The sequence below is a fragment of the Kwoniella europaea genome, chromosome 2, assembly GCF_036810445.1.
Source record: "Kwoniella europaea PYCC6329 chromosome 2, complete sequence".
Classification (NCBI taxonomy): Eukaryota; Fungi; Basidiomycota; class Tremellomycetes; order Tremellales; family Cryptococcaceae; genus Kwoniella; species Kwoniella europaea.
Genome location: NC_089488.1, coordinates 3,846,921 through 3,858,929, shown reverse-complemented (window position 1 = coordinate 3,858,929; position 12,009 = coordinate 3,846,921). Strand labels below are relative to the sequence as shown.

Genomic DNA, 12,009 nt, shown 5'->3' with positions numbered 1-12,009 from the left:
TGGGAAGGGATATGACGTCTGACACACCCCCAACAACATTTCTACACATGCCTCTGAGAAGTCTACTGAAAACCTGATAGGACTCCAGCAGCCTGTACGTTGATGCTATACATTTCGGCTAAACCACATGCATCATTGTCATCTTAGTAGAACATCGGAAGAAGTCCTGATGAACCTTTAGATCCTGCCGAAGATTCGTGCTGACGAATGGGCATTATACTCAATGCTCAAGGGTCCGGAGACACTACTAACAGATCACCTCTTACCTCACTCCCTTTACCAGAACAGATCACTCCCCTACTTTCATTCCTAGCTGACCAAGTAGCATAGATTGTTTGATCCTTATCGTGAAAATTGAAAATACCACTCCAACTTGGTTTTTCATTTTCCACAAACGTTTTTATGGCATCTTCATCACCGATATTTCTAGCTAAAATATCTTTGAGGTTGATCATATTTTGCTCCACTACAGTCTGGATTAGCGCTTTCCTTCTGTCCTCGTCGAGAGGTTCGAGCCATGGTCTTCGATCAAAAGTATCAGAGTAAGGCATAACGGTAGATAAGGATTTCATCACTTCTTTTTGTATTTGAATAAAGATTGAGTCTGAATCTGTTTCTCCCTGATTGAGATTGCACTCGAAAGCTTCCACATCAAGGGTATATCTCTTTCGAGGTGGTTCAGATGAAGGACCTGGTTCCTTCTCCCTCTTGCGCCAATCTGTGCTACGTTTCTAATCCTGCTTCGAACTCGCTTTATATCCTGTGCAAGCAGCGTTGCCTCTCCATGATGATTGGTTACTTTCATTCCTGTACCAATCGCGTCTACCCTTTGAAGTGCTTCCAAAGCTTGCCGGAGAGGATGTCCAGCTCTTGGACCTGATGTATTATAATTCATGGTGTTCCTGGATTGATCTTCAGACAATTTCCGTACGGTGTTAAGACAAGATACCAACAATGTCGTTGGTTCTTGAGGAAGAACCAGTTGGATATTGGCCTGCAGGAACTAGCCATTTGACGCTGTATCATCATCATCGTCTTGCAGGCTCCATCGACAGGAAGTCTTCCACTAATCAATGGATGGAAGAAGCAACTTCTGCCAACTTCGTTTCCACTTCGCACAATATCGGTGAGTGAAGTAACTCTCGTTTCGGCTCTCACCAAGATAAGAGTGGCAAGTGGACCTTTCAAAGGTTCTTTCACATACATTAAGCTGTAGATTCTCTATCAAGTGCCTGCGCGAAGTCACAGTAACGGGAAATGCAGTCGCTGAATGTAAGATAACATTATTGTTGCATTAGCTTTACTTGCCACTTAACTCCGGTTGATGCCACACTCACTCTCCAGCATCTGAGCATTCAAACGAACTGATTAATCCTTTCTTGAACCGACTACTTCAGCAAACTCGTCATATTGATATCTCCCATCCAAGCATCTCAGCTGGCTGTTTGATCCTGCTCTACATATTACTACTGATCTAACTGTATCTGTGCATAATGTCATCATCATCAGATGAAGCCGAGTCTTCCGCTCAGGCATTAGAAAGATACATAACTGAGCAATTATCCGGATTATCACTGAGCGTCCCTCAGGATGATGTGAGTGGGTCTTCTCCCAGTAGACCACGTTAGATAGTGGGATATGGATCGGGGAAGTGTCTGCTGACTGATAATTCGGTTCTAGGTGGAAATGATGGCTCGGTTTGTGGAGGAAGAAGGGTTAGAGAGAGATGAAAAGTTGGAAGGTGTTAAGGGGATGTTGGAAGGTGTTGTTGATGGGGTGAGTAACAGACAAGCTACTTGGTATCCTATGAGATTGGTAATGTAAGCTTATGTATGAGGGCTGTATAGGGTGTATTACCTGAAGAAGGCGTCGATGAGATGCTGGGTAAAGTGATAGATGAGCAGGAAAGATTGAAGGTGGAGGAAGAAGAGCGCTTGAGGGAGAAAGAAGAGGAAGGTGAGTAGTCACCACTCTCCCAGCGTCTCCCTACTTATCTGCATGCATATGTATGTAAGTAATAAGACAAAACGTAAACTGACGAAGTCGCTTTTCTCCCTACTTTCGCAGAAAAATCACCCACTCCACCACCTACCAAACCCACCGATATCCTCTCTACCCTCACTCCGGAAGAACTAAAAGCCGCTCAGAAGAAGGCTCTCCTCCGTCAATATGCCTATGTAGATGCGTCAGAAGACGAAGTCCGAGCTGCCCTCGCTGCTAATGGCGATAGAGATCCCAACGCCCCTGCGAAGGCAGGTGGAGGGGGCAATGACGAGAAGAAAGCTGCTGAGGAACGGAAGAAGATGATCGAAGATGCGTTGAGATTGGATGGGAAGAAGAAGAAGTACAGGAAACAGCAGGAAGGTGAGTGGAGTTGACGGATTCTTGTAACGAGTTGTCAAGGGTAGATTGTTCGAGAGAGAACTTGAAAGGGGATTTATGAAAAAGAAGCAAGGTCAAGATACTGGTGCATTACAGACTAGCGAGGGTTTGATGGACGACCGGAGAGAAGAGGGACGGCTCATTACCCAAACGAGATTGGATTCAAGCCAATGAGGACTGTCCGAGCTTACACCATGCTCATCATAGTCGACTTGCTCGCACCCAATCTCAATCGAGAGAAAGTAGCCTACCGAGCTCAGATAGAGAGGGAAGCCCAGAAATCTGCCGCTCAGCAGAAGAGGGATAGGGATAAGGCTGCGTTGGATAAGCAGAGGTGGGTGATAAACCATTAGATTACCGTCATGACAAGCTGAAAATGGATCCATCTGCAGAGCCGATCAAGCCAAAGCCAAAGCTGATAAACAGAAGAAAGCTGCCAAGCAAGAGCGAAGGGCATAGTTTTCCTTATGAGGACTGCCTATGTGTTCATGCTACCGCGCAAATCTACAGCATCTAGTGGAAGTTTATACGAGGGAGAACATGTCAATTATATCCAGCAATGATACTCATACCACCCATACATATGTTATAATTGATCCGGATAGAATATGCATTACTGTAGCTACATTTACATTGATCTACAAAGCAAGAAAAGATCAACAAATATGCACAAAGAGGTAAGATGAAGGCGATTGTCCTGTATACAAGATAGTGGGGTATATATGTTTATTTACAAGGGTGATATATCTATCTAAGCATGGTATCTCGAGAAAGGGTATGTCTATACGCCAATTTTTAACCTCAATTCTGCATCTAATTTGGTACTCCTACATGTCCTCTATTACTCAATTTCCATCGATAGATGATGAGTCAATCGTGTGATTTGATTCACTTATCGTCCTTTGCTAGTCCGGCGATATCGTTACTAAATATTACAGCGGCATCCTCGAGACTACCTCGTCTGGGTTCTCTCATTAGTCGCCTCAGTCTGACCAGTTCGCTGGCCAATTCTCTACAGAGCGAACGGATAGATTGTCAGCAAATGTGCATCATGGTTATAGGTTAGCAAGTTCGAGTATTGTAGTATGACACTTACTCAGCTTGGGATTTAGCGCTTCTACTTTCTTCACTACTCTGATCAATCTCCAGTCTCAATCCAGCAATCTGAGCTTCAAACGCTTCTGTAACCATTGCGGATTCCTTGGTAGCTTTTTCAGCGAGGGTCTGTATGGCTGCTCTATCGGCTCTGAGTAATCAGAGAACAAGTTAAAAAAGTCAGTCGAGGTTTGATAAACTCAAACGGATCTGGTGATAGGACGACTTACGACTGCGATTGAACCAATTTGACTAGCGCAAGATGTTTCTGTCTCTATAAATACCTTGTGATCAGCATATAGACACTAGGTCTAAGTTCAAGATGACAGCTTACAGCCTCTTCCCTCTCTTTTTTGCCTTTCTCTTCACCTTTCTTCCACTCATCCCTCACACTCTTAACTTCCCTTGCCCAAACATCCCTTAAACTCTTTACACTTTCTCTCAACGCCACGCACTCTCTTTCAGCTTTAGCTTGTCCCGCTTGAGCTTCGGTCAATTGAGAGGTCATGTGCGATAAAGATTTCTTGGTGCTTTGTTCCAGCGCTTTACGCGTGGACTGATGTTGCGATAACGATGATTCGGCTGTTCGAGCTCTTTCCAGTACCTCTGCACGTTAGATTCACAGCTCCATCAGCTAAATGCGTTTGAATTTCCCATGAATCGAGTTGCAAAGCTAGCTGACCCTGTAACAAGCGTTCTTTCCTTGCTATAACGTTATTCAAACCTTCACATTCCACTCGCATCCTTTCCCTTGTCTCTTTCAGATCCTCGGTCTGTCTCGTCAACTAAGGTCATTGGATCAGCGGTTCGTTTGCCTGATTCCCTCTCATTAAGCTGTTAGATGTCTGACTTACCGATCCTATAACTCTTTGAGCGCTCCTGACCTCCTGCTTCACTCTCTCTAAATGACCTCTAGTATTGATCAACTCAGTTTGTAAACCATCTATCACCCGTGTACTCGCAGAGGACTTATCGTTCGGTCCACCTGAAGCCCGCCTGAATCCAGCTGGACTAGGACTGAGTCTGCCTTCTGCTCCCACGCCGAGTGAAGAGGAAGGACGACCGCCGCCATACGGTGAAGGAGGTTGTGGCGATTCTGGAGCTAAGAATGGCGATCTTAGGTTCTTTTCTCGATCAGGCAAGTTGATGGGTGAGGGAGGCGAGACATGTGGTCGAGCAGGTGAGGCTGGCGGAGGAGTGGGATGAAGTGCTGCTGAACCTGCTACGACTGCTTGCGGAATGCCTGTGTTAAGTGGCTGAGGTTAGCATTGATCCGTTATAGTAGCAGGAGAAAGTGGAATTGAATACGCACGACTTCGTCCATCCGGTAATTTGGCGCTGCTAGGTCTAGCAGGGGTGACAGCCCTGCTTCTGAGATCGAAGGATGGATTTGAGTGGGGTAAACCATTTAATCGTGGTTTACCATTAATCGTATTGATACCTGTTGGCGCTGTGACAGGCGTGAGCTTGTGTGACACACTATTCACATAAGAGTGGCCGAGCCAACTGGCAAGTACTCACGTTCAGGATCAAGCGGTGAATCCCTACCACCCTCATCATTCTCATCCAACAATCTATCCCTCAATTCATCCGGATCAACCTCAACTTCGACCTCAGGTAAGTTCGATAGTCCATCAATGGGTGTCAATGGTAAGGAGGATGTGTTTCCATTTTCAACGTCTACCAAGCGTTGTTGGGCATTTAGAAGAGATGATTGTAGGACGGCAATTTGAGCTTTGATTTGGACTATTCCATCGTCTCGTCAGTATACGCTTGAGCTTTGGATCTGGTGCACAACACAGCTTACCTGGATCATTGGAGTCGTAGCTTGTACTACTCGATAGATTCATATTCATACCCGTCGTCTCACTGAAACTCGTCTTCCTGCTTGGACCTTGACCACCGCTCAGCAGACTCCATCGTCTCTGTTGATTTGTGAGTGCTGGACTTGATCTACCCGTCTTGGCGTTCGACCCATTGAGGTTATAGGGCGATTGGCTCCTCGACTGTTGAGTGGGTTGGGAAGATATCGAGTTGTTAGATAGAGACTGCTGGGCCAGATTTGTAGATGAGAGTGAGATGGAAGATCGCTTGTTGATGGGTACTGGTATTTTGGATGGGGTGGTCTCGGTGGTCATCCTTGATTGATGGTAGCTCCTTGAGAGCTTGTTCTTGGACGAGAAAATGAGAATGATCAGGATCCACCTCAGCGGACTACATTCGTCGTGATTATGAATATTGGGGCTTCTATCGTCTATATGTGTCCATGTCTATTGAGTGTCAGGTATGAGAGTGAATGAATGGGATATGTTATTTCCATCATGTCTAAGATATCTTTTGTCTTTCCTCAACGTAGTCATATCAAGTACGCGTAGCACTCATATCACGTGAATCGCCACGTGTAAATCTTCGTTCCTGGTCATTTGCCACCGAGAAAAGTTGAAAGTGCAAAAGGAAGAAATGTTCAAAACAAAGATGCTACCGATGTATGGCATAGATACATCTTAACCAGTAAGACCTGATAGATTGGAAAGCATCCCAACAATATGCCTCCATTCAGAAATAGAGGCAACGGACATGCTCAAAGAGGCAGAGGTGGATTTAGAGGTAGTGCTAGAGGCGGGAGAGGAGGACCCAAGTTACCTGCCGAGCTCAGAGAACAGGTAGATACGAAATACGGTATGTACATCCGACTATCGATCGTATGAGGCAGCGCGCTAAATGGTATGTGCAGGATCAAATTCGAGAAGGGGTGGATTCCGACATCATGATGATCGAAGAGATACTCGAGAAGACCGACGAGCCGGTCCGTCTACTCAGGCGAGAGGAAGACCACCACCTTCCCCATCCGATTCAGAAGACGAGGACGAGGACGAAGAACCTGCTCCTCGACCGGCTAAGAAGGCTAAGACTAAACCTACAAAAGACGAGGAAGTACCTAAGAAGAAAAAGAAGAAATTACCTGAATTGAGATTACCAGATGATCTGGTCGGAGATCAGGAGGATCAGGAGATTGAATGGTTGGAATATATTCTGAAAAAGGAGAAAGGAAAGGGCAAGGAGATTGACGATGATGGTTTGGATGGTATGTGAACTCCTGGAGTATGGTCGAGTGTATGCTGACCGACCTAAGTACAGACTTACTGGATTTTGCGGATGTCGTTGGACCCGGAGGGATGGGATTGAAGAGAGATGGGGAGGATGAGAGTGATTTGGAGCAGGATGACGAAGACGATGATGATAGCGATGAGGAGGATATGATGGATCTGGATGGTCTGGATGAGGACGACGATATGAGTGAAGAGGACGACGAAGAAGACGATGAGGGGAGCGAAGTAGATGAGGACGGTGAATCGAATGAAAATGGAGCCGTCAGTCATTTTAGCGATCTCCTCGAAGCAAACCACTGCTGATTTCCTTGATCGATATAGCTTGATGGAGAAACGTCAGAAGATGAACCTAGCGTTGAGGACGATGTCAAGCAGCCAGAAGATAATGCGATAAATACGGCGGCCAGCATTGGTGACACCGATAGTAATTTCGCCGCTCCCACCAAATATGTTCCACCACATTTGCGGGCAGCTCAACTAGAAGAGAATGCCAAAGGCAACAAGCAGAAAGCCGAAGAGTTGATCAAATTGGAGAGGAAAGCACAAGGTCTGCTGAACAAGTGAGTACTACTTTCTGTTCTTGTACCTCGATTGGTGGCTTACACATAGATATTCAGACTGAGTGAAGCGAACCTGGAGAGCATCTTAGGGGAAATTGAATCATTATACAGAGGGCATAGTAGGAATGGTAAGCTTTTTGCTGCTTTTTGTTTCTACGAGCTTTGTGAAGCTTACTTAGGTGTGACTTGAACTATCTAGACGTTTCCACAACCTTGACCAACCTGATTATACAGATGATATCCAACAAAGCGAATTTACTCGACTCGTTCGTCGTACTTTATGCGACGTTGGTGGGAGCTTTACATAGAGTCATCGGGATGGAATTCGGTATGTCAATCATTCTATTGGCTGTGGTAACATTTTGTATCCACCGCTGACACCGATCGGTCTTCTTTAGGTGCCCATTTCGTTCATACACTCATCATGCGATATCAGTCCGCTCTCACCGGTTCCTCAACCAATGAGACCAAGGTCGAGGCCAATATATATGAAACTCCCGATGGGTCCAAAGAGGCTCTCAACTTATTAACGCTTATAGCGGAATTGTACAACGCTCAAGTGATAGGATCTAAACTGATATATGATCTGATCAAGGGTTTCTTAGAAGGTGGTAATGGAAAAGAGGGCAAGGAAGTGATGAGCGAACGAGCGACAGAAGGATTGCTGAAGGTATTGAGGTGTGAGTACGATACTCCGCTCAATTTTAATTGAGTCTCCTCGAGTAGCTCACCAGCAGCCTGTGTATGAATATAGGTTCTGGTGCTCAATTGCGGACAGACGATCCTGCTTCCCTCAAGGATATTGTCAATCTCGTTCAGGAGAGGACAAAAGGCAAGGAGAAGGCCATGACGTGAGTGGATTTACATTCCCCAGTGTAATATTGATCAGAGAGCTAATTCATGGACCTCTGCGACAGTGCGAGAGCCAGATTCATGGTTGAGACTCTGACGAACGTCAAAAACGGGAAGATCAAATCAACTCAGAATTCAGAAGGTGGTAATGAAGCTGCAACGAGGATGAAGAAGTTCTTGTCCGGTCTAGGAAAGAAGCGGCGACGTGAGTGACGCTTCTCAACTTGACCTTGCCACCTTGCGAATTGCTAAACCTCAGATCTGATTTCTGTTTCAGTGCTTGCATATGAGCCATTGAGAGTCTCACTATCCGATCTGCTATCAGCAGACAAAAAAGGTAAATGGTGGTTGGTTGGCGCTGGTTGGTCTGGAAATCCCTTAGTGGAGAGGGAACAAGCCTTAGCATCTACTTCGTCATCTGTCACGGAGAAGAACAAGAAGGTGAAAGGTGAAGAAGATATAACGGACGAAGAAGCTTTGTTGGAGTTGGCTAGAAAACAGGGTATGAACACTGATGTTCGAAGAGGAGTGTTTGTGGTTTTAATGACTTCTGAGGTGAGTTGAATTTGGTCTACCCAACAACCCAAACAAAATAGAAAGATGTGCAGGGAAAGGCTGATAGATATGGTGTTGTACAGGACTACGTGCACGCCTGTGATCGGTTGAATGCCATGAAATTGAGTGATGTGCAACAGAGGGAGTATGTTAGAGTTGCCTTGCATTGCTGTGGACTGGTGAGTAAGACGTTTATAGGTTTACAAATTCGATATACTGGATGTATGTGTATCTTACTTGATCATTCCCTATAGGAGAAAATATATAACCCCTACTACACCTTGATACTCTCCAATCTGTGCTCAAACTCGTACGACCATCGATTTACCCTTCAATACGCTCTCTGGGACTTCATACGTGAATTGGAATCCGGTTCTGGCGAATCTACCAAACTCAAGAAACAGAAGCAAAAGCAGAGACAGGAGAATATATCCAAAGCTATAGGATACGTGGTTGGAAGAGGTGGATTGGATCTAACTGTGTTCAAAGTGAGCATTCTTGTCTACCTGTGAGGAACGAATTGAAGAGACGCTGATGTGAAATGATGTAGGCAATCGATTTTACGACTCTCTCTACTCCTCTGCTCGATTTCCTCATCACATTCCTTATCCGCATGTTCTTATCTATACATACCGTCTCACCGATATTCACATTACCCAAGTCATTTGATCCAAAGTCAGAGTTTGACGAAGAGACTGTCGAAGAGAAGTTTGAGAAGACTCTGTCGAATACTGAATTAGCTGGTGGATGGTTATATGTCTTGGAAAGGGGACAGAAGAAGTTTGCCGAGGCTATACAGGATCTGGGAGAGAGGGAGAAGGGGGTGGTGAAGAGAGGTTTGGATATTGGTAGGAGGGTGTTGGGGAATGTACTATAGCGTAGTCCATAGCAACTATACACTTTCTTTTGAGATGCAGTATGTGCTATAGAATGTACCAATTCATCTCATGATGGTATGTTCACTATCAGCAGACACAAGACAAGGTCGAGTGACTGACATGACATGACTGATTCAACACTGCCTCAGGAGACTACTGACGGTTTCGAAAGCTATCGACATCAAAATAAGATTACTAAGCTACGAAAGATCTAGGGACCTTGTCCGAATCAACTTTCGTCATGATCACCTCGGGTATACCCGTATCGCCATCATTCGATCTACTCAGAATACTCGCCACCACCTCGTCGGCATTCTCGATCGTATAAGTCTCTCTCTCACTTCCACTTCCACCTTCACTTTCACTCTCACTACCATAGTGCTCTAATGCTTCGGCCTCCCAATGAGATCCATCTTCACTTCTCTTCGAAACTTTCGAAGTGGGTATTTCCCAATCTGGATGATCCTTTCTCAACTCATTGATGAGATTCTCATAGGCTACATCTAAATCTTGAGATTGCCACTTGAGTTCAGCTTGATGCCTCGCTTCGTACGTCGTGTATCCCAATGTCCCCAAAGTGAGTAAAGCGGTCGCAGCGACTGTACCATATAGGATCTTTTGGCCGGTCGTGGGCTTACGTTCCGAGAAGCTAGCGACGAATGTATCTCTCGTGTGTCTGTCCTGGCCGAAGGTAGTGAACTTCACAGGATCCGGGAGATCTTCCTTGTCATCCCAGAAGGAGTAAGGTAAAGGCCAGTTCAGATTGTGTGTGGTCTGACGAGAAGAAGGATCGTAAGATTTGGTATAATAACATTGCGAGTTAGATTTGGAGGAATCACCAAGTCGATAGCTTTCTTGAATCGTTGGTTGACTTTGACCTTGAGAGTTTGTAGTCATGTTGTCTAGAGGGATAGACTCCATGGTTGGTATTGGTGTGTTAATACTGGAAGGGAGGGGATTGATTAGATGAGCTGTGATTGTGATAGGTGAAGGCGATATAGTGATACAGTACGCTATTTATTGCGTACTATTTTTAAGAGTCGATCAAGATTTATTAGCTCACATATATGATGAGTTGAGTCGATTCACAATACTGTTCAGTATTTACTGTATGTGACATCACATGAAAGGATGAGTGAGAGGACTTTCCGCTGAAATCAAAGGAACGTCTTGGTGAACATGTACAATACGAATACTGTAGGTTTCATGTACAGTACTGTATCCGCCACACAATACTGTAATCTCACGAGAATAGAATGATTGACATCATCGATTCTAGGATACTGTAAAATGAGTATGCATACAGGACAAGGCAAGTAAAGTTCCGAACCCCATTTCGCTGACAATGGACCAACTTGAGCAAACTACTTCTCACAATCCTTTCACTTTCTAGCCACTCAGGCTGTGAACACAATAGGAATTTTTGATCCTTCGCTCTCACCCAATTTCAAAGACATTTCATCTCCTTCAGTCTTCTTAGAATCTGTCCATACCATGTCAAACTGGCCATTGCCATTCTCGTCCCCGTCCTCAGCCATCGTAGACGACAGAACGTCCTCAACAATCGTATCTACATCCCCGATCTTCCACAAACTTCTCTTTCCTTTTTCATTAGACTCTTCATCATCTACATCCGGTATAGTGATATTCCAATCCGGATGATCCTCCTTCAAACCCTCAATGTACTTCTCATACGTTCTCATTTTATTCCATACAGACGTGGAATTACATCCCGCAGATAATCCCTCCGATCTCGAATCGTAGTTGTTGACTAGTTCGTACATGCAATAACCCCATGTTCCTGCTAACAATACGGTGGATCCAATGAACATAGCGTTGAATGCTTTGGGATGTCGATCTTCAATTTTCTTCTTGTGCTTGTGCGTATGTGGCTTCTTATGCTTGGTTCTTAAGAGGTATTCGGTTTCTAGTCTGGAGTTGAATTGGCTCAGGAGAGTGTGGTCAAACACGCTGGAAGGGTTTGAGAAGTCGTCTCTGGACTTGGAATGGTGTGCGGAGTCATTGAGGCAAGTGCTTGAAGACATGGTGAGACGAGAATTTGAGTGTGTGTATATTGATGTAGTGCAATTTCGCCCAGGGAGAAGGAAAATAGGGCTTGCTCAGGAGAAAGAATCTGAGAACTGAGTTGATAGCTTTGCAAGATTGGGGAGAGTGGCGAGTGAGATTTACAGTATGTCGACAGTAAGTCTCATTAAAGTATATATATATATCTTCTCTCTACTTGCCATGTCTCTCGACCGAACGGACCGGAGTCGTGCTTGATGAGTACCGGAATGGTAACGCTCAAAGGAATAGCGAGGTGATATCGGAGATGGCAAAAGTATGAATTCCGAACACGAGCACCCAGTAGACCATCCACTGAGTTGAGCTTGTGGTTGAGGTCGAGGGTTGAAGTTGAGGTGTCGAGGTCAGCCTCCTTTGTAGTCGAGATCCACAATGTTGCCAAGCAGTACCATGAGGTCTTGCGCTACCCATACCGGTGTAGTGCAGTACGTCCGTCGTTCTTTTTTACGTTCTGACGATACCGCATTCCGATCCGTATCTTTGTTGAGCCTA

General features: G+C 45.1%; 6 protein-coding genes across 6 annotated transcripts; 2 read left to right on the top strand and 4 right to left on the bottom strand.

Annotated features, from left to right (window-relative positions):
* Positions 1 to 227: 227 nt before the first annotated feature.
* V865_007793 (uncharacterized protein) lies at positions 228 to 551 on the bottom strand (the record flags this gene model as incomplete). The annotated part of the gene is made up of 1 exon (XM_066231535.1): positions 228 to 551. One exon carries the CDS (start codon positions 549 to 551, stop codon positions 228 to 230), a length of 324 nt encoding a protein of 107 aa, XP_066087632.1.
* Positions 552 to 1,493: 942 nt separating this feature from the next.
* V865_007792 (uncharacterized protein) lies at positions 1,494 to 2,841 on the top strand (the record flags this gene model as incomplete). The annotated part of the gene is made up of 6 exons (XM_066231534.1): positions 1,494 to 1,595; positions 1,681 to 1,776; positions 1,848 to 1,956; positions 2,068 to 2,364; positions 2,590 to 2,716; positions 2,775 to 2,841. The coding sequence occupies 6 exons, from the start codon at positions 1,494 to 1,496 to the stop codon at positions 2,839 to 2,841; spliced, it is 798 nt and encodes a 265-aa protein (XP_066087631.1).
* A 429-nt stretch (positions 2,842 to 3,270) lies between these two features.
* On the bottom strand, positions 3,271 to 5,615 carry V865_007791 (uncharacterized protein; the record flags this gene model as incomplete). Its single annotated transcript, XM_066231533.1, has 9 exons — positions 3,271 to 3,394; positions 3,479 to 3,628; positions 3,708 to 3,751; positions 3,812 to 4,083; positions 4,160 to 4,262; positions 4,332 to 4,720; positions 4,790 to 4,927; positions 4,999 to 5,223; positions 5,285 to 5,615. The coding sequence occupies 9 exons, from the start codon at positions 5,613 to 5,615 to the stop codon at positions 3,271 to 3,273; spliced, it is 1,776 nt and encodes a 591-aa protein (XP_066087630.1).
* Positions 5,616 to 6,023: 408 nt separating this feature from the next.
* Positions 6,024 to 9,431, top strand: V865_007790 (uncharacterized protein; the record flags this gene model as incomplete). The annotated part of the gene is made up of 13 exons (XM_066231532.1): positions 6,024 to 6,156; positions 6,212 to 6,562; positions 6,616 to 6,848; positions 6,909 to 7,147; positions 7,205 to 7,275; positions 7,347 to 7,475; positions 7,546 to 7,827; positions 7,902 to 7,998; positions 8,065 to 8,204; positions 8,277 to 8,554; positions 8,638 to 8,733; positions 8,809 to 9,042; positions 9,105 to 9,431. The coding sequence occupies 13 exons, from the start codon at positions 6,024 to 6,026 to the stop codon at positions 9,429 to 9,431; spliced, it is 2,610 nt and encodes an 869-aa protein (XP_066087629.1).
* Positions 9,432 to 9,627: 196 nt separating this feature from the next.
* On the bottom strand, positions 9,628 to 10,353 carry V865_007789 (uncharacterized protein; the record flags this gene model as incomplete). Its single annotated transcript, XM_066231531.1, has 1 exon — positions 9,628 to 10,353. One exon carries the CDS (start codon positions 10,351 to 10,353, stop codon positions 9,628 to 9,630), a length of 726 nt encoding a protein of 241 aa, XP_066087628.1.
* A 476-nt stretch (positions 10,354 to 10,829) lies between these two features.
* V865_007788 (uncharacterized protein) lies at positions 10,830 to 11,477 on the bottom strand (the record flags this gene model as incomplete). The annotated part of the gene is made up of 1 exon (XM_066231530.1): positions 10,830 to 11,477. The coding sequence occupies one exon, from the start codon at positions 11,475 to 11,477 to the stop codon at positions 10,830 to 10,832; it is 648 nt and encodes a 215-aa protein (XP_066087627.1).
* Positions 11,478 to 12,009: the final 532 nt, after the last annotated feature.